Below are 27,077 nucleotides of genomic sequence, written 5' to 3'. Positions count from 1 at the left end.
ACAAAAGGGGGCGCAAAGATACCCTTGCTCTCCAGCTCCCCTCTTTGGGGGACTCACTGGGTCACTACTTAGGAGGAGGTCTCTGGGCCTCGCTGACCTTTCTGTCTTTCCTCTTGACCCCCGCAGCCAGCCTGTGGTTCTTTCTCCCGCTCTCCTGAGAGTGTAAAATTAGGGTCATTTCTGCTGCAGTCTGTCGAGAATCTGTCCTGCTGGGGGAGGGCCTTCTTCCTCCTCTGGAATGAGAGCCTGAAGCGCGACACAGGCTTGCTCTCGGACATGCATGCTGTCCTCCTGACTGTGCCCTTTGCCCAAGAAATAAAAAAAAAAAAGAAAACAATCTAAATGTCCATCATCAGATTAATGGATAAAAAAGATGAATTCAATATATATATGTGTGTGTGTGTGTGTGTGTATGTGTATACAATAGAATACTACGCAGTCATAGAATGAAATAATGTCATTTGTAGCAACATGGATAGAACTAGAGATTATCATCCTAAATCAGTCAGAAAGAGAAAGGCAAATACTGTATGATATTGCTTATATATGGAATCTAAAACATGACACAGAGAACTTGTCTATAAAACAGAAGCAGACTCACAGGCACAGAAAACAGACTTGTGGTTTTCAGGAAGGTGGGAGAAGGATGGATTAGGAGTTTGGGATAGTTGTATTAAGTCCCTTGAGTCGTGTCCAGCTCTTTGCGGCCCTGTGGACTGTAGCATGCCAGGCTCCTCTGTCCGTGGGATTCTCCAGGCAAGAATACTGGAGTGGGCTGCCATGCCCTTGTCTAGGGGATCTTCCCCACTAAGGGATTGAATCCTTGTCTCTTATGTCTCCTGTATTGACAGGCAAGTTCTTTACCACTAGCGCCACCTGGGAAGCCACGTATGTATAAGTGAATCACTTTGCTATACACCAGAAACTAATACAACATTGTAAATCATCTATCCTTCAACAAGATAAATTTTTAAAAAAACACTTGATTAAAACATGAAAGAGGAAAGATATTTCCTTCTATGGAAATTGGTACTGAGTATTGACTAGAAACTAAAATGGAACCTCCAGACAGTGTGGAAAGCCTGGTTGATGTCAGTTCTTATGAATTTGGGCAGTACCAGTCTTCCTGGTTGTGTAGCTTTACCCTAGCAGTTCCCAGAACCAAATGCAGAGTCAGAGAAGGCAGGAAGTTAGATTCATCAAGGATGGCAATATTTACCAGACTGTTGTTGAAGGACAGAGGATCATAGGGCTTTTTTTCTGTCATTATGAGAGTGGCTGAGGCATTGGATCTTGGATTCTGAGTAAGACAAATAAGGAAATGAGACAAGAGGGAGCTGATAAGTAAGGAGATTGTAAAGTAGTCCGTGGACTGTTTTCCTTTTAGTTGAAGAAGCAATGAGCAAGTGGTCTGAAAAGGGAAAAGCTCCTGTTTTGAGAGTAAGAGATTCCTGATAGTTCGCACTCCCCCTTGTGACGGGAGAAGAGTCAGCCCCTACACTTGTCCTGGTTGCATCTGACAGTTAAATCTAATCTCTTTTGAGAAATGATCAAATATTTGTTGATGCTCACTCTTCGTCAAGATTTTCCCATCAAAAGTAACTAATCTCCGTCCGTTTGTTGTTTAATGTATCCCAGGAATGCCACGCTTCCGTCACTTCTTCTGTCAGTCTGTTATCAGGGTGTGTGCCGCTTATGTAGTGCCCAGTGGGACTTTATCCTGGCTTATTCTGCCCTGGGATTCTGTACATTTACAATAAATTGTAAGAACTCACTAGTTTTTTGACAGCCAGGTTGCATTTTTTCTCATTGTGAGCCTGCCTTTTCATCTCAATTCCAGGTCATTTATGAATTTCTTTTAAGGTTTATCATACAATTGATGTAGGCTTTAGTTAAATCATCAGTTCTCTAACTGGAGTTGAACCATTGTCCAAGGCCAAAATAGTTTTAAAGTTCAGTTTTTTCATCCAGTGTTAAATATCTCTTTGCATTTATGTTACCCACAGACTTAGTAAGTGTACTATCCCAGTGTTTCCCTAAGTTGCTAGTTTTGGTAAGTCACATCAAACTCTTTAGTAAGTAGTTTCACGAGGCTGCCTTTGTTCACTTTGGCAGTCAGCATCCCAGGAGTCTGGAAATTTCCCTTGGACTTCATGGTTTCTCAGAATTTATTAGTGGTCGTTTTACATTCATGTATGATTTTTGACTTGAGTCTTGACATTTGAACTCTATTCAAAAGACTATGTCATCCTGTCTTTCTTCATTATTGTAGGACTTTATGAAGGCAGCATTCACATTGTAATTGGTTTTTATAAAATTTCAGTTTTCATTGTTTTTTTTTTTAATCATTGGAGCCCAGAACTGGGTTAATCAGAACTCTGGACCCATGATACACTCCCATTATTGACTCCTTTTTTTTTTGTCCCCCTCCACCCCTCAGCACTGCATGGTATGTGAGATCTTAGTTCCCTGAATACGGATTGAACCCGCACCCCCTACATTGGAAACACTAGAACACCAGGGAAGTGCCCATTATTGACTACTTTTATTGAAGGTAGTTAGTTAGCAATTTCTAATAATGTAGTAACTACCCCTAAACTCACTACTCACAAGAAAAACTAAGACCTTGATAATTACCTACCTTAATTAAAGAGGTTCTCTCTTTAACCCATACCCTGCCTCCCCGTATGAGGAAATCATCATCTTGTATCCCTTGTTCAGGATAATCTTGCTTTCTTTTGGGGGCTTCCATGGTGACTCAGACAGTAAAGAATCTACCTGCAATGTGGGAGATCCAGGTTTGATCCTTGGGTTGGGAAGATTCCCTGGAAAGGAAATGACGACCCATTCCAGTATTCTTGCCTGGAGAATTCATGAACAGAGGAGCTTTACACAGTTTTCATTAGTTATATGAATTTTTTTTTAATATATATATTATATATATATGTGCATTGTCAGTCACTCAGTTGTGTCCGACTCTTTGAGACCCCATGGGCTGTAGCCCATCAGGCTGCTCTGTCCATGGGATTCTCCAGGCAAGCATACTGGAGTGGGTAGTCATTTCCTCCTCCAGGGGATCTTCCCGACCCGGGGATCGAACCCACGTCTCCTGTGTCTCTGGCAAGTAGATTCTTTATCCCTGAGCCGCCTGAGAAGCCCTATTACATGTAAACATGTGTTTATATATATACATATACAAACACATATAAATTATGTATTTTTTAAGATTTTAGTTGTTTTAACTTTTTAAAAGGGCATGATGCTGTATGTAAAGTTTCGGTACTTAACAGTTTCACTGTTGTTTTCTAAGATACATCTGTACTTTTGTGTGTGCTGGAGATCATTTGATTTGACTTATATTTGACCTACATTCCCTTGTACAACTACACCATAGACTATGCATTTACCTTTTTGTTTGTAACCTTTTGTGTTGAATCTCTATTTTTGCTGATGTGAAAAAGGGCTTGAAATGCCTATTCTTATTCACGTCCAAAAGCCATGGGTCATGGGATGTATGAATGTTAAATTTGAGAAGATGCCCAACCGTTTTCCAAAGTTCCTGCCCCAAATTACATTCCTCCTTGCTACGTTTAAGAGAGATTCTGGTGATACATATCTTCTCCAATATTTTATATTTTATGTTTACTAATTTTTGTCAACCAGGTGGATGTAGTATGACATTTCATTGGGGTCTTGGTTTTTATTTCTCTTGAGTAGGTAATTTTCACATTTAAAAATCACTTCTCTTTGGTGGTTAAGTCTGAAGCAAACAGCTGATGGGTAATTCTGCACTTTATCTTATTATTACTACAGTTTCTGCGCTAAATCATATACTTAGTATTCCTTGTTCTCCTTCCTTTGGCTGTATGTTTAAAATTCATTTTAAATCTTTGTATTTTTCAAGCCACACTTTATTTTAAACCTTGGGTTAATTTTTTTTTTTTCTAATCTTCCCAACACCCTCCTTCTATCATGTATATCTCTTCTTGTGAACATCTTAGAAAATTTCCGGTTCATCCATGTTGGTTTGCTGGTGCCCTTTCCTTCTCCTCATTGTGATCACTCATGCTTGATTCTCAGAATGTCTGTTTATATCCCAGCATCCCTTCTAAACTGTGTGAAGCTGTTCTGTCCAAATGGAATGGTTTTAGCAATTTAAGCAAGATTAACTGTGTAGAAGTATCTAGAATAATACTATCATAAAGTAAACACTCTTTTGAGTTTCTGGCTAGTGAAAATTTTTTCTCTTCTTGCTCTTACAAGAAGAGAGCAAGATAATTTACTGAAAGATACACATTAAGTTATACCCAGTGTTTCATTCTTCATTGGTTAAAATTATAAAATGCAAGGGTCACTTTGTTATGAAATTTCTCTCTTCTACCTCATCCAAATCCATCCAAAATGGATTTCAGTTTGAAATTCATCCTGAAAATTTCTTTTTGCATTCTCTCTCTTCTGAGGAGTGACAGAATCAGCAAGGCAAGTGAAAAAGATATGAAATATACTTGTTTTGCAGAATGAAGTTTCCAGCAGATGGTGGTGGTGAGAAGTACCCCATGTAAACTTTATGCTTATGAATTCTCATTGCTAGTTTTGAGTTTTGCTCTAGATATCTGAATGGTCTGAAGATGTAGCCTCTACTTTGGTTCTAATTTTTTCTTCAAATTTCTGTCATGCTTCCGCCCCATTATGTATGGATTTTATTTACTTTTTTTCCTTTCTGGCATACAGTATCACTCTTCCTTCCCTAGAAATGATCAGTTTGATCCAGAAAATTGAGTCCTGTATTTCAGGACCATCTAATAGAACCTACTGTTTATCTAGCATCATCATATTATGTGGATGCAATTTGCTGTTGAAAAACTTATCTCCTATGCCTATAAATCTTGCAGTTTCTCTTAAGTACATTAAAAAGTGCTAGACATCTGCGATAGTTTTCTTATGGCCCCAGCATGTCCCATGCCAATCAGTACAAGTTTAGCTTATGGATTTGTTGAACTCTTTGTTGAATTCTCCAAGTATTTCAAGCTTAGTAGATTTTTTTTTTTTTTGATTACAAACTTTAACCTTTTTAGAAGCAAATCTCACTACATTTTCTTAAGAAAAAAAAATGGTTTAAGATACTCTTTAAAAAGGATTGTTTTGAAATGCCTGTCAGATAAGAGTCCCAAATCCTGTGTATAAGAGCAAACACATCTTTTACTGTAAATGCCAACTTCTCTAAATGTATTCTCCAACTCAAACCTTGTTCAGACCCAGTATTTCTGAAGGTAACAAAATATATATGGCAGATGACATGTTTGAGAGAAGGTACAACTTTATATCCTTAAAAAACATTTTGTATTCATATTCTCATTTGCTTAAATAGTGTTCATATTTGTTCAGTTCAGTTCAGTCACTCAGTTGTGTCCGACTCTTTACGACCCCATGGACTGCAGCACCCCAGGCCTCCCTGTCCGTCACCAACTCCCGGAGTTCACTCAGACTCATGTCCATTGAGTCGGTGATGCTATCTAACTATCTCATCCTCTGTCATCCCCTTCTCCTCCCACCTTCAACCTTTCCCAGCATCAGGGACTTTTCAAATGAGTCAGTTCTTCACATGAGGTGTCCAAAGTATTGGAGTTTCACCTTCAGCATCAGTCCTTCCAATGAACACCCAGGACTGATCTCCTTTAGGATGGACTGGTTGGATCTCCTTGCAGTCCAAGGGACTCTCAAGAGTCTTCTCCAACACCACAGTTCAAAAGCATCAATTCTTTGGCACTCAGCTTTCTTTATAGTCCAACTCTCGTATCCATATGTGACTCCTGGAAAAACCATAGCTTTGAGTAGACAGATTTTTGTTGGCAAATGTCTCTGCTTTTTAATATGCTGTCTAGGTTGGTCATAGCTTTTCTTCCAAGGAGCAAACGTCTTTTAATTTCATGACTGTAGTCACTATCTGCAGTGAATTTGGAGCCCAAAACAAGAAAGTCTGTCACTATTTCCACTGTTTCTCCATCTGTTTGCAATGAAGTGATGGGACCAGATGCCATGATCTTAGTTTTCTAAGTGTTGAGCTTTAAGCCAACTTTTTCACGCTCCTCTTTCACTTTCTTCAAGAGACTCTTTAGTTCTTCTTTGCTTTCTGCCATAAGGGTGGTGTCATCTATATATCTGAAGTTACTGATGTTTCTCCTGGCAGTCTTGATTCCAGCTTGTGCTTCATCCAGCCCAGCATTTCTCATGATGTACTCTGCATGTAAGTTAAATAAACAGGGTGACAATATACAGCCTTGACATACTCCTTTTCCTATTTGGAACCAGTCTGTTGTTCCATGTCCAGTTCTAACTGTTGCTTCCTGACCTGCATACAGGTTTTTCAGGAGGCAAGTCAGGTGGTCTGGTACTCCCATCTCTTGAAGAATTTTCCAAAGTTTGTTGTGATCCACACAGTCAAAGGTTTTGGCATAGTCAATAAAGCAGAGGTACATGTTTTTCTGGAACTCTTTTGCTTTTTTGATGATCCAACAGATGTTGACAATTTGATCTCTGGTTCCTCTGCCTTTTCTGAATCCAGCTTGAACATCTGGAAGTTCACTGTTCACATACTGTTTGAAGCCTGGTTTGGAGAATTTTGAGCATTACTTTGCTAGCGTGTGAGATGAGTGCAATTGTGTAGTTTGAGCATTCTTTGGCATTGCCTTTCTTTGGGATTAGAATGAAAAGTGACCTTTTCCAGTCCTGTGGCCACTGCTGAGTTTTCCAAATTTGCTGGCATATTCACAGCATCACCTTTTAGGATTTGAAATAGTTCAACTGGAATTCCATCACGTCCACTAGCTTTGTTCATAGTAATGCTTCATAAGGCCCACTTGACTTCACATTCCAGGATTTCTGGCTCCAGGTGAGTGATCACACCATCATGATTATCTGGGTCATGATGATCTTTTTTTGTGTAGTTCTTCTGTGTATTCTTGCCACCTCTTCTTAATATCTTCTGCTTCTGTTAGGTGCATACCATCACTGTCCTTTATTGGGCCCATCTTTGCATGAAAAGTTCCCATAGTATCTCTAATTTTCTTGAAGAGATCTGTAGTCCTTCCCATTCTATTGTTTTCCTCTATTTCTTTGCACTGATCACTGAGGAAAGCTTTCTTATCTCTCCCTGCTATTCTTTGGAACTCTGCATTCAAATGGATATATCTTTCCTTTTTTACTTTGCCTTTCATTTCTCTTCTTTTCATAGCTATTTGTAAGCCCTCCTCAGACAACTTATTTGCCTTTTTGCATTTCTTTTTCTTGGGGATGGTCTTGATCACTGCCTCCTGTATGATGTTAGGAACTTCTGTCCATATGTTAAGTCATGTGATCCTGTTAGGAAGCTTATTACTGTTTTTATTATTTCCGCTTTAAATATGAGAAAACAGAGACTCAGAGAGGTAAAGGAATTTGCCCTAGACTAAACAGCTCTTAAATGTCAGCATCAAAATTTGAATTGGGCACTCTGCATCCTCAGACCATGTTCCTAACCACCGCACAGCTCTTCTTCCTTAGTAACCAGAACTTTCAGCTGTGGGAATTAATTAAGAATACATGCACAGCTCCTTTATTATTTCTGGAAAAATAAAATAATTCAATGGTCAGTTTTGTAATTTTTATGTAAAAGAAGTATGTTGATAGCAGTTGGAATTTTACTTTCCTCCTATAGACCAAATATAACAAAAAATTAACTTATAAAAAAAAGGATTACAAGATTCACTTTAATTAATAGACACTGCTTTCTTTTAATTTTAATTTGTAGCTATTAAATATGTTTGTATTAACACATTGTGATGGAAGGATAAAAGAGGAAAAAAAAATTTTTTTTTGACACTGCTTTCTTTTAATTTTAATTTGTAGCTATTAAATATGTTTGTATTAACACATTGTGATGGAAGGATAAAAAAGGAGAAAACAGTGATCTTGTCTTTAAGGTTTGTAACTTGATTTCAACAAGGAAAGTGCATGAATAAGTAGTATGTACAGTATGATACAGACCTCATAAATATCTCTATGATATATATAAAATTGGTAATTTAGTATTTGCACAGTATAATTTTCTTTTAGTTCACAAATTCATTGATCATATCATGTAGGTTTATTACATATAATGAATATATTCAAATAATATTGATAAATTAGCACAAGTGACTTATTATTCTGCGCTAATTCATTTATATTTTCTGTCTCAGCAGATTATTATCCTGTTGACCTTTTTCTCAATTTTTTTTTACATGTATCAGAGTTGTCATGATGAGGAAGATGACGATGGGGAAGAGGAAGTGAAGAGTTTTGAAGTAAGATGGATCTTTCACTATTTGTCTTCTATCTATGTTGAAACATTGTTTCATAGCTTCTAACTGACATTTATGTTTCTTGCTTCATGGCTTATTGCAGCTTATTGTGTCAAGGAACTGCATGTCAGAAGCTGGATGGACAAATTTGAGTCCTAACATTTGCTGAAGTTAAGGCCAAGGAATTTAGACTAGTTTAAGAATTATTTTAAAGCCCATATGTTCAGGATGAGTGTTCCTCCATCTTGGAGATGAGGTTGCTTCACATTGTTCTCATCTCGGTGAAGGATGGGATCTGAAATTTCCAGCAGACATGGGAGAAAAATATTTATGGAAGAGCAACCCAACATCAAGTTTCTAATTAAAGCCTTGGTTTGAATTTTTTTCTGAATCAAAGAAGTCCGAAAGATTTGGCCTTTTTCGACTTCTGCCCAATTAGGTCACTCATCCCCTGTACATATGTAAATGGTGGCACACAGTTTGCTTGCATGAGGCAGGATTGCATATATTCCTAGGATTATGTTCTGTTATATGATTATTCCCTCAAACCTTCTCAACTTTTAAATTTCCTTATAGTTTGAAATATTGCTCAATATTCTGTAGCCAAAAAGAAAGCAAATATTATTTCCCCCCTTGGCTTAGGCTGCACTTTATATATATATATATATATATATCTAAGAAAGACTAGCTGTTGCTAACTACCATTCTCCCTATTTATTGTTTTTTTCTTTTTTGAATTTTCAAAAAGAAATTAAATGAAATAGATTAGACTCTTTTTTTTTTTTTTTCCTGCTTTTAATTTACGTGTCTGCTTTGAGCTAGAAGTTTGGAACTATATTAGTAGCCAGCTGTAAGTCTTTAATTAAAGTGGACCCACAAAAAAACGAGTAGGTGAGGAGTAGATAATGAGTAGGACCCTTTCTGGAACAACTGGACGAGAGTGTCCCTGTGGCATTGCATTGAAGTCATTGTGTAAAAAAAAAAATGCCGGAACAAGCTAATTTGAGAATAATCCATGACTATTGCTGGCTGAGAAAAAATGCCTTAAGGTTCATTTCCTGGATGACACTATAATCTTTTCTAATGTATGTGTTCTAGTCTCATTAAGATAAGAAACTTAGCTAAATTAGAATGAGCTGTGAGCAGCAAGTCATACTATTTTTCTGAAGTGCACACCATATATACTCTATCGGTTGTCTTCCGAGCAATTGTTTATTGCGATTTTGCTTCTTGTCCTCATCCTTCCTTAAGGTCACAGGATCCCAACGCAGCAAGGTAAAACTATATATATATGTGTGTATTTGTCTGGGTCTGAGTTTCAGTTTCTTGTGACATTTACCTTTGTTAGACCCAACATCTTGGATTCTTTTGTTTAAAAAAAAAAAAAGATCTTGCAATCTTTGTACCAAGTTTGTAGCTCCAATGCAATTGGTCTCTTCAGTATCCCTTCCTTGACATAAGTTTATTCTTCTTGCAATTTAAATGACTCATAATTTGAAATTTTATCCTCCATGTTGAATTTGAATGTGTATGGTGCTGAGATGAAAAAGTCCACCCTTTAGGTGATTTAATTTTAGCTGGTGACTTTTCATTGTAACATTTCATGCCTTACCCCTCTTGAGAGTTTTTATACTGGTCTCATTTCTAGAAAAGAGATATGATATATGGTATTCTTGGTGGGATTAGAAATAATCTCCTTTTCCTTTGTGCTAGTAATACCCTCAACTGGTAATTAGAGAGGATATTCCATGATTTCAGTGTTGATTTAGTATTTCCTTATAGGGAAGAGCTAGATGACCTTTTCTATCTCTGAATATTCTGAAGAGCTAAGTATGTGGAAAGTTTGCTAAGAGAAAATATTTTAGAATCACAAAAATTTGCCTTTCATTTGAACCCTGTTAAGCTTACATTTTATTTTCATGAGACTGTTTAGTCAGAAAATCAGGTATAAACATCCCAAAAAGAAAATGCCTATAATGACTTTAGTTACAGAAAAGAAAAAAAGCTTCCCTTTTATATGAGTGTAGAGTGTCCTTTTTTGCCTTCTATTTTATAAAGTGAACTATTTGCTGTTAAAGTGAATTTAGAATGTCATAAAGAATCTTTTTTTTTTAAGAATTACTTTTAAGAAACAAATTATAATGTTTTTTACTCACTGTTATATTTGGAGAAATATATTGTTCTTATACCATTTTAAAATTTGACTTCATGCAGATGCTACTAGATTTAGCTCCAATCAGATGGATATAATTTAATGGCATATAATATGTGTAAAAATTATAAATTATAATTATCAGTAGGTATCATGGGTATAATCTTGATTTGTTGGATTTTTATAGTTTTATCACTGATGATCTCAGATAGAATTCCTGTGACTTGTTGAGGGTGGAAAATATGAAGGGACCTCCTGACATTCACCAAAGATTTGATTTCGTTAGACACTATTGAAGTTCATGTCCAAGTATATATTGACATCCATGGAATGGGGGTGGATAAGGAAGGCTGGGATAAGAAAGTGTTGCTGGTTAAGAAAACCATTTTACTCTGAAGAGGAATGTAGTTTCAGGAAGAACTAAAGGCAAATACAATTTGGTAAATAGGATCAAATTTGGTGACATTAGAAAGGTTCCCTATTCAGAAAAAAAAATCTGAAAATACCTAGTAGTGGAATCTTAGCATTTAGAGTGTAGGATTCCGGTCATACGGAGAACAAGAAATCAGGAGACTGTGGAGCACCCCCTGGGAGAATGGGCTACATGCCATGGATTTGGGATGCTGGGAGAGAAGCTCACATATGGTGAAACCTGGTAATTAACCCCCAAAGGAGCTAGAGGCCACCAGATGTGACTGTCCCAGCAGAGAGAGGATTTCAAAGTTACTAGTGGTTGCCATATATTCATATGCATAACACAGTAGACAAGATTTGGAAATTTTCACTTCTTAACCAGTGCTTCACTCATTCTTCATGTAATTTTGTACTGTAACTAATCATTTATGTCTAATCTGTGTAACAATGTATTTGCAAAATATATACTATGTAAGTAAAGAACCTGAACTCTTCCCAAGTTGAAAAAAGAGAATCATGGTTTTCAGAGAGTTGGTAGAATCAACAACCTATAAGGATAATTTTGTCTGAAATTGACTCTCTGATACCAATATCATGACTGAAAAAATTTGGCCAGACAACTGAATTACTACTTTCTCTTTATAAATTTAGTAACGTACTAGACTTTTTACATTGAGATGTCTGGTTGGCTAACATCATTTAGGTATAGTCTGATAGTGGAGTTTTTCATCCAAGTTATAATGAATTTGAAAGGTCATTTGGTAGTTTCAGTAATTCTTTAAACAAATTATATTAAATAAATTTGGGAATAACATAGTGTGTGTGACTATTGAATTTTATCCCAATAACTGGCTGATTATTAATATTTGCTGTACTTTCTACTTACATTCTCCATCTATAAAGATACTGAGAAGAAGAAAGAAGTAGATTAAAAAGGTAGCATTATAAGGAAAATTTCCATGAGGAATAAAGTAAACTAAATAAAGCTCAAGAAACATGGAAAACAAGGAGTGGAGGCTAAGTGCCTGGTATTAGCCAGCCCTTTTCTTCTGTCACATGTATGTTTTACTGATGAGATCCTGTTAAAACTTGCCTGATTTAAGTTGATAATTCCCAGCTTTATCTGTAATATGTGTATATTTATCTACAACTACTTATTAAAAATTTTATTGCATAATTAGTAGTTATATATTTCTTTGACTTCAGGCTACTTTAATATTAAAACTATAAAAAAGGACAGTTAAATCATAAAAAAGCCAGTATTAACTGAAAGGGAAGAAATGTTTTAGCAATGACCCAGAGTGTTAATTACTACAGTCCAGTGCCTTTCTGGCCTTTGAATTTTTCTTAAGCAAAACACATAATAATAAGAAATAAATCATAATGTTTCAAGTCAAGTAACTTTTCTGAGCATGATGGGTTTTTCTCACCTAGAACAACAAGAAACTTTGGACCAGAGCAGATCACATTTTTTAAATTAAGATTTTGTAAAACACTCAGAAACATTGTTCCAATGGTTGCTTCTCCTATTACTATTCTTTCAAATCTGAGGGTGCATCGTTCAGTGATAATTCAATGAAAGCATTTCTGTGGAATGTTAAGTGCTATAATATAGATTTATTACTCATGGAAAAACCTAAATTAATGACAGTGAATCGTAAGTAATCTAAAGGAATGGACCATTAACTCACCTTCTAGACCATCTTTCTCAAGTACAATATTAAGCAAGTTGCATCATCCTTTGGCAAATTCCCAGTTTCTACTTCACAGATGAATTCTCTGGTGAGTCCCTGAGGTCCTATTATTCTGTACTATTGATTAAGGAGAATTCCTTGTGTCTTCAGTGCCAAATACGGCTGTGGCAGAGTTGATATTCTGTAATAAAAATTTAGATTAATCTGTGTCTTCTCCTGGATGTGCCTCAGACATAACTAAAGTGACATCATACCTGCCCAATACTCAGAGCAATCAATACCCAGCTCACATTCCAAAGAATGTATGATTACATGTGGAGGAATCAATTTAGGTCTAAACTGTCATAAGGATCGATGTTATATAGCTAAACATCATGATAAAAACACTTTCATTTGGCCCCTCCAATGATTCTAATTTTGAACAGAATTCATTTTTTTTGGTAATGAATTGCCTATAAGATGTTCCCTTTCCAATAGCTACCCATAATTTGATTTCTGAAGGAGCTTATTTGGCTTCTGTTTATAAGAGCACAGTAATTTAAATTGTAATGACTTCATGAATCTTATCCAAAGAGAAACATTAAATATTTTAAAAATTGAGATACATCTATGGTTATAAAACATGGAAATAATTCTCTCTTATTAAGAAAATGTATACTTCTTTAGTTTCTTCCTCAGAAGCTCTGTGGTATCAACATATGGACTCTAGAGTGTCGAGCAGCTGTCATGCTGTTGAATGACTGAAGGGAAAGGGGGAAGGAGTTTCCATGGCCCGTGGTCTGTAATACTCAATCTTATTGTTTCAATCTGCCAACTCCATCTTTATATACTGAAATTGTTGGTCTCAAGTAATACCCTCCCATCTTAGCCCAGGTTCTGTAGAAAACAGAGTAAAGAGGTTATTTGCTAGCACTTTGCTGGAGTTGGTACAGTCTTGGGAAAGTGAGAGTGAGGAAGGAGAGAACTGATGCAGGGAGGCGGAGAGAACACAGTAGTGCCTTCTTGAGCTGGCTAGCTAGCCACAGCAAACCAGCGGTATAGGTAGTTGCTTGGTTGTGTTAGATGGCCCTGAAGAAGTCATATGCATCATGGACTGGTACTTCCTGGGGAAGAAGGAGCACTTCTGGTCACAGGGTGTTAATTTGTTCATATATCTGCCGATACTAATCAGCTCTTCCAGAAAGCAGAAAGTGAAAGTGAAGTCGCTCAGTCGTGTCCGACTCTTTTCGACCCCATGGGCTGACTATAGCCTACCAGGCTCCTCCGTCCATGGGATTTTCCAGGCAGGAATACTGGAGTGGGTTGCCATTTCCTTCTCCAGGAGATCTTCCCGACCCAGGGATTGAACCCAGGTCTCCCACATTGTAGGCAGACGCTTTATTGTCTGAGCCACCAGGGAGACCAGAACCAGCATGGGTTCAGCCTCTTGAGTGTCCAGGCACTGCTGTCTCCCCATTTCCATCAGTATGTGGTCTCCTTAGACAGTGGTCGTGGTGCTAAGAGTTAGCTTTCATAACCAAATAACTGGTACAAACCATCTCTAGGGCCACCTTGCTTCAGAAGCAAGGCAAGTTGCTAAGACCTAGAGAGAAGGGGGTTTAGGATACGCTGGAGTACTGGTCCTGATACAAGGAATATTCCCCAAAAGCACAATCCTCTATATTGTATATGGTAATTTATATATATGAATTTGTAGGCCTAAATAGCATATGATATGTAGACAACACATATTTAAACACCTAATTGTGCATTTGATATGCACAATAATTTGACTTCATGTGCTATTGTGTTTAAAAATAATCCCAGTTGAGATGGACATGTGTATACTGCTATATTTAAAATAGATAACCAACAAGGACCTACTATGCAGCACAGGGAACTCTGCTCAATATTCTGTAATGACCTAAATGAAAAAAAGAATTTTAAAAAGAATAGATAATGTATAACTGATCACTTTGCTCTATACCTGAAACTAACACAACATCGTTAATCAGCTATGCTCTAATATCAAATAAAAATAATAGTAATCTCAGTTGAAGCTTATGCTTGACCACATTATGTACAGGAAATAAGATACAGCAGAATCATTAAGAGCATAGACACTTGAATGGACCACCTGTGTTTGAATCCCAGATCCACCATATGGATGTGTAATCTTAAGTCTCAATTTGCCTATCTATAAATCGAGTTAATTAAGGTCTCTACTTCCTAGGATTGTGATGAGGATTAAATTAATTTATATACATATATATGTGTGTGTATATATATATACATACATGTATATATATATATATATATTCCGCTCAGAACATTGCATACCACATAACAGGCTCTCAGTATTTGCTATTATCATTATATTTAATCAATTTCCCTTCTTTACTAAAATCAAGTCAGAGAAGCCCACAGAGGAAATTTTTTCAGCATAATGACCACAGAACCTCACAAGGTAGGAGATCTGGGTTTTCATCTGGGTGCTAACCAGATGACCTTCAGCAGGTCGTATTTAATTGCCCTGTACCTCAGCATTTTCATCTTTGGACTGAAAGTTCTGAGCTGTTTTCTCAGGAGTAATATCCACCTTTAAAACTGTCTGATTTGCTGGTTTTGCAGAAGTTCTTTTCATTTTTCAGGACAATTTCAAAACTCTTCTAGGTTTCTAGGTGCATAAATGCTGATTAGATGAATGCAAATTTTCCTTATATTTCTTCTGATCTTTTCTGAAGGAATGAAAAAGAAAAGCTCCTTTTTTTTTTTCGGTGTAGGGATGTCACAATAAAAATGATTTATAGAAAATGTCTAGCTTCTGTACATGTATATGTATCTCTATCACTTCCTCACTTATTTAAAATATCACACAATTATACATAATACAGTTAGATAAAGGAAAAAAATGTATTGGGAGATGGAAAGCATTTAGGGGTCTTCCAAGAATGTGAGTAATCCAGAAGTTCATCACAGTGTTGCTCATTTGCTGCAGGTTGTCAGTACTACTGATTCCAAGGTTTCTAGGAGTCAACATAAAATCATATAAATGTAAAATGTTGCTATATCAATAAAATACAGAGACAATCTTCTTGTTTCGAAAAAAGGAATACCTGAAACATTTTTCATCCTGAGGATCTTTGTGGGAATAGCAATGTGTGATATAATTTAAAAAGGTCCTTGGTGATTCAGTAAATGTAATTATTTGAGAGTTAATAACAATAAAGTCCAGGTGTATAGGTGCCATCATGGGATAGTTTAGTGTAGAACAAGCACCAGGTATCTTGAAGAATGGAAGGTCTGAATCCTCAAGAAAGTCTCAAGAAAAATCCTTCTCTCAGCTAACCAGGGAACACCTGGCAGAGAATTTGAGACTGTGTCAAGTACTTAAAGTGAAGCTAAGAGTTAGCTTGGGATGGGATTAATATTGTGAAAACTTAGAATTGTAAATATTAATACTTGAACTACTAGAATCGGGGGAGCTCAAAATCCAAATGATGAGTTGCTGTGATCATTCTATGATACAATTTCTTCTAACTGTTTCTTCTAATTATTCCAACCTTCTGGCACCTTCTCACCTAAAACATTTCTTCCTGTGATTGGAGGTCATGTTGTTGTTCAGTTGCCAAGTTGTGTCCAACTCTTTGTGACCCCATGGACTGCAGCACGCCAGGCTTTCCTGTCCCTCACCATCTCCCCAAATTTTCCCAAGTTCATGTCCATTGAATCAGTAATGCCATCCAACTATCTCATCCTCTGTCACCCTCTTCTTCTGCCTTCAATCTTTCCCAGCATCAGGGTCTTTTCCGATGAGTCAGCTGTTTGAATTTATGGGCAGTCATAAATCACCTTATTGTCCTTATTCTCTCCTTGGTCAGGCTACCTTAGTAGACTGCGTAGGCACTTATTCTCTGTATTCAAGGCAGTATCCAGTGCTTTTAAGTCTTAAACAAACAAATAGGTAGATGAAGGCTGTTTTAAGTCAACATTGTACTCAGGACAAACTACATGCCCTCTAATGATAAATCAGCATCACGTTGCTAATTTGATACCCTCTGATTTTAGAGTTATTCATTCCTTCCTTTCATTTTGTCCTTGATTACTGGAGCTTTTTGTGGCATAGCATAGATTTTGTCAATAGGATCTTGAATTAGAAAATCATTTTAACTCAGCTGGGTTCATTGCTTTACCATAGTAGTGAAAGTCACTTAGTCATGTCCAACTCTTTGTGACCTGATGGACTAGATAGTCCATGGAATTCTCCAGGCCAGAATACTAGAGTGGGTAGCCTTTCCCTTCTCCAGGGTATCTTCCCAACCCAGGGATGGAACACAGGCCTCCTGCTTTGTAGGCAGATTCTTTACCAGCTAAGCCACCAGAGAAGCCTAAGAATACTGGAGTGGGTAGCATATCCCTTCTCCAGCTGGATCTTCCTGACCCAGGAATCCAACTGAGGTCTTCTGTATTGCAGGCAGATTCTTTACCAACTGAGCCAGCATAGTATTCAGTTTAGTTCAGTTGCTCAGTCGTGTCTGACTCTTAGCGACCCCATGGACTAGAGCACGCCAGGCCTCCCTGTCCATCACCAACTCCTGGAATTTACTCAAACTCATGTCCATTGAGTCGGTGATGCCACCCAACCATCTCATCCTCTGTCGTCCCCTTCTCTTCTCGCCTTCAATCTTTCCCAGAATCAGGGTCTTTTCAAATGCGTCAACTCTTCGCATGAGGTGGCCAAAGTATTGGAGTTTCAGCTTCAGCATCAGTCCTTCCAGTGAACACCCAGGACTGATCTCCTTTAGGATGGACTGGTTGGATCTCCTTGCAGACCAAGTAACTCTCAAGAGTCTTCTCCAACACCACAGTTCAAAAAGCACCAATTCTTCGGTGCTCAGCTTTCTTTATTGTCCAACTCTCACATCCATACATGGATACTGGAAAAACCATAGCCTTGACTAGATGTACCTTTGTTGGCAAAGTAATGTCTCTGCTTTTGAACATGCTGTCTAGGTCATAACTTTTCTTCCAAGGAGTAAGCATCTTTTTATTTCATGGCTGCGGTCACCATCTGCAGTGACTTTGGAGCCCCCAAAAATGAAGTCTGCCACTGTTTCCACTATTTCTCCATCTATTTGCCATCAAGTGATGGGATCGGATGCCATGATTTTTGTTTTCTGAATGTTGAGCTTTAAGCCAACTTTTTAACACTCTCTTTCGCTTTCATCAAGAGGCTTTTTAGTTCTTAACTTTTTGCCATAAGGATGGTATCATCTGCCTATCTGAGGTTATTGATATTTCTCCTGGCAATCTTGATTCCAGCTTGTGCTTCATGCATGCAGCATTTCTCATGATGTACTCTGCATATAAATTAAATAAGCAGGGAGACAATATACAGCCTTGACGTACTCCTTTTCCTATTTGGAACCAGTCTGTTGTTCCATGTCCAGTTCTAACTGTTGTTTCTTGACCTGCATACAGGTTTCTCAAGAGGCAGGTCAGGTGGTCTGATATTTCCATCTCTTTCAGAATTTTCCACAGTTTATTGTGATTCACACAGTCAAAGGCTTTGGCATAGTCAATAAAGCAGAAATAGATGTTTTTCTGGAATTCGTGCTTTTTTGATGATCCAGCAGATGTTGGCAATTAGATCCTTGGTTCCTCTGCCTTTTCTAAAACCAGCTTGAACATCTGGAATTTCACTGTAGTATTAATTAGGTCTAAATATGTTGAATCTAGGGAAAATGATATTCTAACAAATGCAAGTGTATCTGATACAGGAAGAAGTAAAGCATAATGTCTGACTTTCAGAGCCTCCAACACATTATCTGAACTAAATTTTTCTGGTTTAATAATTTTGTTGTCTCTGATCACACATTAGTAAATTTTTGGCATTTAAACAAAGTTTATTTTGGGTAAAGACACTTTTTTTAATTAAAGAGAATGTTAGAAACTGTGACCATCCTATTGAGAACAACTCTGGAAGATAAAAAATAAAAAAAATTAAGCTGCTAAATGAATTAAAAACTACAATTTGAGAATTATTCTTTTTTTGTGTATGTATAATTTGACTTCATAGACCATGTACTAAAAGGAAGCTAAACTTCACATTTTACTTAGTAGCTCTTCACTTGAAAGATAATGTTTGTAAAGTTTCAGATTAATTTTGCATACTAAATGATACCACATTATTCAGTTCCATCCTTCGTTTATACAGTCTTGAACATCTTTTATGTGCAGGAAGCTACTGAGTATCCAGTGTATGTGTACTGGTATCGTGTTTAATATAAACAAACAAGCAGTGATACTTTTCCTCACGAAGCTTTACTTCTAGAAACCTTCATGTACATTTAGATTTTTAAAAAGTTAAAATTTAAAAATTTGGGGAACCATCCATTGTTGAGTAAAATTATAATCTTATAAGTGTTTCCCTAGCACTGGGAGTCATCCATATATGAACATAGCTAATCTATAGTTTTGGAAGCTGGAATACAGAACAAAATTAGGTGAATCTCTGGAAATGTGACTGTTATCTATCACTTTTGTTTTTCTGTTAGTCTGAGTTGGCCTGTTTATGTTGTAAACCAAACTATTAGTACTATTTCACTGCCTTTCAGTTTTGTCCTCATAGTTATTTAATTAAATCTTCTGCATTTTGATCTTTTCTTCTTGAAATATTAGGTCTTAACATCACCTTGTAGATTATGACTACATTTAAGTGCCAAATAAGATGATTTAATATTGATTTGTAACATTACTACATTATGACTTTTTTTAGAGAGGATTCATCTCCTGGAAATTTTTCTTCACTTATAATCAGCTTCCACATTCAGTTTAAGAGGAAAACATATGGAAACCTTTTCACCAGTTGCTGGAGACTTGAAAATGCAACAAAATGCAAGCCAGTAGCATGCATAGGCTATAGAATTGTTGCCCTCAACCTTTGATGTCCCAAATGTCCATGAAATTAGCAGGGTCCTTCAGAAACAATGTGAATTCCTTTGCTGTCATCATATTTTCATCTCTATTGTGGGGATAAACTGTTTTATCCATCAAGAAGCAAGGGACGGTATAATTTATTCTTATCTCAATATTTTTTCTCATATAAGGCAAATTTCTGAAGAATTGAATGGCTTTTTTTCCCTTCAGGTCTTGATCCTTCCTTCCTTCCTTCCTCCCTCCCTCCCCTCCATCAAGTGCTAAAGACTTGAGCCACTCTTAGACAAAGTGGAGGATTATCAGCAATTTTATTACAGACTTCAGTTATACTAGAAGCTAATCATGATGTTGAATACTTCCATTCAATGACTGTGATTTTATCATAGGTCTGACATATGATCACCCTTGACCTTGAAAGAGTCATAACAATCTTATTTAGAAAACAGCTGATGATGCGTTGCTTCTGCTGATCAGAACTTTTTGCCTAAGGGAAAATTCAAATTGTGGTGCTGTTCCTGATTATTTATTTACTTATTTTTTTACCTTAACCTTCCTTTGTGACCTTGGAATAATTTAAAGACTGAAACTACAGGTTGAAGGTATAGTGCCTATATAACACCCTTAGGCAGTTCAAGTGGAATTTGGAGTGGAGAGGGACAAGGAATTCCACTTTTAAAAATACTTTTAAAAAATAGGGTTCCTTGGAGACAGATCTTTTAAAAGTATCTTACTTGGGGAAATGCTATAGTAAATACTTGCTATGTTCCCTAAGTAAGATACTTTTAAAAGATCTTTCTCCAATATGCCTAGAAAAGCTAATCTGCAGTAGATATAAAATGAAAGATTTTTTTCCAGATAGCCCATTATTTTATTGTATGAAAACTTTCTAGTTTCACTTTCAAAGTTTTATTTTTTTATGTCGTGATCAAATTTCTAATGAGATTAAATTATACATCCAGAGTTCCGTTCAGTTCAGTTGCTCAGTCATGTCTGACTCTTTGCGACCCCATGGACTGTAGCACTCCAGGCTTCCCTGTCCATCACCAACTCCTGGAGCTTTATATACCCAGAAGCAGTCCTCAAAGGACAACAAAGTACAAAGATAAATAATATTAAAGATGTTCTGAAGAGAGAGCTTCCAATTCAATCTAACAGAAGAAATTCAAAAGAGTGGTCAATCCCTCTTAATGAAATAATTTTGCTGCTTCTAGATCAACATATCTTTTTTGTTCAACATTTTCTTTTTTCAAATGAGTGTCATCATCTCCCCCAAGGTATTATTATTGGAATTTATATATTATGTGAGAGAAATGTGTAATCTTTGCTCAGAGAGTTAAGTTTGAAAAGAAGGCAATTTGATACCTTGTCTTTCTTGGTGCTCGTAAGGTCTATCCATCATGAGTGATTTCAGTTACCGAAGAGGATGTTGTGATTTTAGAATCTATTGTGCAAGTGGCTCTGGCAGATCTTAGAGTTGGTCTACCTACTTTTGGAGCACCAGTGGCCATTGTTTTTTGTTATTGTTTTTCCTCAAGAATATACAGCATGCTGGCATCTTCCATCTTCTTTGGATGTCTTGATGACTATCTTTGTATGTTCTACTGAGTCAGTAGAAGAATCACTCTTTCTAGCTCCCTTGCTTCTTTAGTTGATAGAAAAATTATAGTGCAGTTCCTTAAGCCAATAATTTCTTATCACTGTTTTACTGGCAAAGTCTTTCACAAAGGGAGTTGGTTAAACTGGGAAGTAAAAGTTCTATAAATAGCTCTGGCAATGGGAGGAAAGTCAAAGATTGTTGGGTCTAAAAGGAAGAATCAAATGTTGCTCACTAATTTTATAAAACACCTGAAGAGCAGACAAAAGGGTCTTCTTTCAGTTTTTCTCAAACTGTGTTGTAATGACAGTATGGTTTTGTGTGTCTGTGTGGTTTTGTTTTTGTTTTGTTTTTGACTTCACAGGAAGAGGTTTAAACATGAAGGCAAACCTTTTAGATGTTAGCATGGCTACATATAAAGCAAAGCTGCCTTTTTTTTTCTTTTCTCTGCTTCCATTTAGGCCTATCACATAATTTAAGAAAAAATAAAATTTAATCACAGGAGCTCTTATATAGTGTGAAAAAAAACCCTGATCAATTTTGTTTTCGCAGCACGATATTATCAAAGATTTAAGAGACAAATTTGCCAGCCTCGGCGAGAACTCTCTGGTAACAGCATAAATGTCTGTGTTGGTTGCTTTTGATTTAAAGGTTTCTTTTTTCATTTGTTTGAGCCCATTTCTTCCCCCCCTCTTTTTAGTTTACTTTCTTTTTCATATTCTGTAACTAGCAAGCCTTCATTTTTTAAACCTCTTCCATCTTCCAGTGTCTATTTTCCGTACTTTGGATGGAAAGTTTATGGCAGCAAAGCTGTCACTCTGGCTACTTCTGCTGCAGCTCTTCCTGCTCTTAGGTCATATATGTTTTGGCCGTTGTGTTTATGGACATGATACTAATTGACTGTTTCATGTCCCATTGACTAAGCTTCTCTACCACGCCATTTGATGGACGCGCTGTCATAGGGCTCTATGCAACTTTCATTCTGCAACTTATACTGCTTGGTTCCGTCTCAATTCTCCAGCGAACTGAATAGCTCAAGTGAATGATCCTACCAGTCTTGAACTTGCTGTGCCTTTATATTTTATTTTGATTTCCTTCTGTATGTTTTCAATGGTAGTTTCAGTGGAAAAGAACAATCTCCAGCCATTGCTCTAGCAGTACCATGCAGTATCGTTTGTTACCACCTGAGAATACAAAATATAAAGGCACATTGCTTCTTTTATTCTTTGGGGGGGACTGGGGAGATCTGTTATCATAAGTCCACTACTTAGTTGAAGCCTACCTTTTTATCCATATCAGCTTTCAATTTTGCTTAAACTCCAACACGTCCTCAGTTGATGTTTTTCTGTCACTCAGTGATAACTTGCAACTCAAGCCATTTGCTGAGCAGTATCAAGTTATGGCCATGACTTGGGAGATGATTGTAAACATGGCAAACTGATGCACAAATGTATCATTCAGAAAGTGCAAGTTTCAATGATGAAGTATAGTACTTCAAAAGTATGATACAGGCTTTGGACTAATCTAGTCATTGAAATTAAGAAAATTCATCCTGTTAAACAAGTACCAAAAGTCTATCACGAGAAATATAAAGGGAAAAACCAAGAGCTGACTATGTTAACATCTGTTGAATAACATTGTTGGTGTTGAAATGGTCCATAATGTTGTCATAGAGCCCATACATGAAGAGATGATGAAAATATGGTTTATAGAAAGCTACTCTGCTTAATGATAGTCACAACATAAATGGTTGGGATTTGTGTTCAGGAAAAAGAAATGGAAAAGCAAAAGCTTCTATACCAGCAAGCCAGGCTCCACGACCGCGGTGCTGCTGAGATGGTGCTACAGACCATCAGTGCCAGCAAAGGTGAGCTCATTACCCTATCTTGGAAGGGCTGATTCTTCAGATTTCCCCTTACTCCCTGGGAGCTCCCTTGTTTGTATTATACTGATTTATTTAGTCCCTGAATTTCATGTTTATGATGAAGTCGGGTGACTTCATAAAGGCCAACTCTTCTGCCAGATCCAGTGTTAATGATTTTCAATCAGAGTCTTAACTAAGAGACCTATTTTGTTTCTGTTCATTAAGTTTTGGAATTATATTGGGACACAATGCTAACAAACTGATCAGGTAAATCAGGGGTGGGCAAACACTTTCTGTGAGAGGCCAGGTAGTAAATATTTTCAGTTTTTCAAGCATTGGGGTCTCAGGGCAACTCTTCAACTCTGCCATAGTGTCTGCCATCTAGAGACAATACATAAACAGTGTGGCCTTGTTTCAGTAAAACTTTATTTACAAAAATAGGTATCAAGCTGGATGTGGCCCTCAGGACCCGTGATATAAATGTTTAGATTTTTAAAGTGAGTCATTTTTAGCAATTCAAGTGCTATTGCATTTTTCAATAGCCAGGCAATTCAAGCTGCTTTTTCTTCCATTAGTAACATCTTCTTTATGAAAACTTTTTACTATAATTTGAATGGAATGGAAAAGTAATAGTGGATATTAAACACTCCTCTCCAAATATAAGGATTGTTTCATTTTTAAGATAAGTGGACGTGAATTACGTTAAAAATAAAACATAATATGCTAAATTATAGACAACAAGTTGGATTTTAAATTTTGTCATTATTGCTTGAATAACTTAAAATTATGACTAGTCATCTTAATAAGATAAAAGTTATGAAATGGAAATCATAAAAGTTGTTCAAACATACTTGAGGGAGGAGGGAGAAAATTTTAAGTGGCTTATGTTCATTTCAATATTATTTTATTTCACATGATTAGTTTTAAATTTTAATAATTTTAGGTATCAGTATTTCAAAATCATTTGTTTCTGTCTGTTCCTTTTTTCTGTTTTCTCATGTAATTTCAATTTGTGGACATAGTAAACCGAATTTAGTAAAAACATTGATGGCAAAATATGCATTATGACTTAATTTTTTTTTGGTATATAAGTCAGTCTGTCCTCTACCATGGCACACATTTGTAGGAAGCTAATAATGACTTTAAAAGTGCACATTTTGAGATATAATTAGTTAATGTAGCAAGTGAAGAGATACAAGGAACACTATATTTTGTATTTTTAAGGTGAAACTGGACCCATGGTGGCTGCTACTTTGAAACTTGGAATTGCTATCTTAAATGGAGGGAACTCTACCGTACAGCAGGTATGTCATTAAGCCTTTCACACAATGTGCTTTTCAAATATGGACCATATAGTCATCCTGTTGAACTATTTCAGTCATCCTAAAAGAACAGTTAGTTGTACGTTTTTTTTCACTTTCTATGTAAAATATGTTTTTATTTTATGGTCTTGTTCTAGTATCCAGATATCTTCTAGTTAGCACAATCAACACAGCCTCTAGGTACGACAATAGATCATATTTCTCTTTAGAAGTCTGAAGTCATGTCATGTGGTGTTGTCATTTGCAATGCTGCATTTCACGTGACCAAGTCAGCATAAAGCAGCTGTTTTGTTTTAATACTGAAATATAAATATCCTTACCTAGGCAGCCTAGTTTGGGAACATGCTTTATAGTGTTACACCTCCTGTAAATTGACTCTTGAGATTTTGTTAATAGTATGAAGCTGGCTCCTGGGTTAACATGTAAATAGGATGCACTGTTCAGGATTTTTTCTAGTTATAAATCTTTGTATTCTCCTAAGATAAGATAAAATCACTTCCCAACCAAGTTTTATAACTATATTCAGTTTGAAAGTTAGACGTTATCAGGACTGGGGATTTGATAATGCAATTTCTCTATACAACTGAATGCAAAGATCTGTAAGTTTGTTAGAATAAGAGTATCTGAGTGACTTACTATAAATTAATAAATACTAGAGAGTATGTGGAGAGAAAGGAACCCTCCTACACTGTTGATGGGAATGTAAATTGGTACAGCCACTATGGAAAACAGTATGGAGGTTCTTCAGAGAACTAAAAATAGGATTAAAATATAAGCCCGCAATCCTACTCCTGGACATGTATTCAGAAAAAAACTATAATTGAAAAAGAAACATGTATTACTATGTTCATAGCAGCACAAGTTACAATAGCTGAAACATAGAAACGGATTAAATGTGCATCGACATATGATGGATAAATAACTGGTACATATACACAATGGAATACTACTCAGCCATTAAAAATGGATGAAATAATGCCATGACATTCACATCAGCATGGATACAACTAGAGGCTTTCATAGGAAATGAAGTACCTCAGAAAGAGAAAGACAAACACCGTTTCACTTATATGTGAAATCTAAAATATTCCACAGTTGAACCTATCTGCAAAATGAAAACAGACGCAAAGATGTAGAGAACAGACTTGTGGTTACCAAGGGGGAGGAGAGTAGGGAAGGGCTTAGAAGTTGGGATTAGAAGATGCAAACTATTGTATACAGAGTGGATAACCAACAACATCCTATTGTGTAGCACAGGGAACAATAAACCATAATGGAAAAGACTGTAAAACAAAGGTGGATGTGTATACAACTGAGTCTCTTTGCTATACAGCAAAAAGTAATACAACACTGTAAATCAAGTTTACGTCACTTACGTCAGATATATATATATATATGAGTGACTTAAAACAAAACAGGAACAGCGTGACAAGCATGTACTGCATGCCTCGGGGGACACGGCTGACATTGTGTCTCTGAGCACAGAAAAAATTCTTATGCTTGTTGAAAAACAGTAAAATATAAACTTCAGATTGTGTTATTCTAAAACTAAGATCTCTTGTTTATATATCTTGGCTTCTGTATGAGAAAGAACAGTTGATGAACAGGGAACTAATAACTATTCTTTCCTGGCTGAGTTTTAGTGAGGCAGATAATGGGCTTCTCTCATTGAAGGAAAGGAAGGCTGGTGAGAACCTTAGAATGTTTGACTTCAAGTTGTTGTGAACCTCAGAATCACTAAGGTGGGAATCACTACAGTGGGACAAAGCCATGAATATGCTCCTAGAAGACCTTTGAGTCTAAGAAAAGACAAACAGAAAATTGTGAAGGCCTCTTTTGGATTGGCTCAGTTTTGAACTAGATGAAGTATTGAGTTGGCTGAAAAGTTCATTTGGGTTCTTGTGTAATATCTTATAGGAAAATATGAACAATATTTTTGGCCAAACTAGTAGTAGAAGAACTGAAAAATTCATCTTTACCTTGTTCTCAAATTGTGTGCTTTTTTACTGTAAATACAATCATTACATGTTATAATTGTGTTGAAAACTCTGGCCTCTTCTTGGTGTAATGTTTATAAGTGCACAAAGTAAAATTACACAGGTTGACAAAAGAAATAAAGTATATTAAAATGTGGTTATCAAAATGTTATATAACAGGTTTTTTATAAAGTTGTGTATTTCCTTATGAATTCATTAAATAAAAGATCTAGTGCTTAGTCTAACAATTATTGAGAAGAAAAGATTAAATACTTTTAAGTAGCTATAACAACTGTAATGTGATAGGAAAATATCCAAAATGTTTACTGGTAACAAAATCGTAGCCATTATTAATCCTACTTGTGTCTGTTGCTTAGATTACTTGTTGAAAGGAATGCTAAATTTCAGTTAGAAATTAACAAAGATAAAAGTGAATCTTTTTACTATCCAATTTACAGATTTTCTTTTTTGATTTCCATAGTAAAAGACTATATGACTTTTTTTAAATGTAAGGAAAAATAAAGAAAACCTACCTAATCTCTCCACAATACTGATCAAGAAATAGTTTCCCTTAGCTTATGTATTACTTCAGAAGATCTTAATTATATATAAAATATACACACACACACACACACATATACATATACATGTATATATCCAGAATCCTTGGAGTTAAAAGGAACCTTGAGAGATCATGTAATAAATATACTCACTGTATGTACAGATCCTTTCCTTTTCTCTCTAAATCTTCAGATATACCTTCCTTTGCCATGTAAGCCATGTTCATTTTGTTTTAAAAGACCAATGATTAATAACTGCTTCATG

At 36.3% G+C, this 27,077-nt stretch overlaps 1 protein-coding gene across 1 annotated transcript in view; it reads left to right on the top strand.

Moving 5' to 3' along the window:
• RYR2 (ryanodine receptor 2) overlaps positions 1–27,077 on the top strand; it is a 595,071-nt gene that overhangs the window by 476,463 nt on the left and 91,531 nt on the right. The window contains exons 80-83 of the mRNA XM_043477303.1: positions 8,268–8,321; positions 9,570–9,593; positions 22,858–22,957; positions 24,179–24,258. Of these exons, the coding sequence (XP_043333238.1) occupies positions 8,268–8,321; positions 9,570–9,593; positions 22,858–22,957; positions 24,179–24,258 (258 nt within the window). The remainder of the gene's footprint in view (positions 1–8,267; positions 8,322–9,569; positions 9,594–22,857; positions 22,958–24,178; positions 24,259–27,077) is intronic.

The sequence above is a fragment of the Cervus canadensis genome, chromosome 8 (assembly GCF_019320065.1).
Source record: "Cervus canadensis isolate Bull #8, Minnesota chromosome 8, ASM1932006v1, whole genome shotgun sequence".
NCBI lineage: Eukaryota > Metazoa > Chordata > Mammalia > Artiodactyla > Cervidae > Cervus > Cervus canadensis.
This window is presented reverse-complemented; position numbering and strand designations above follow the sequence as displayed.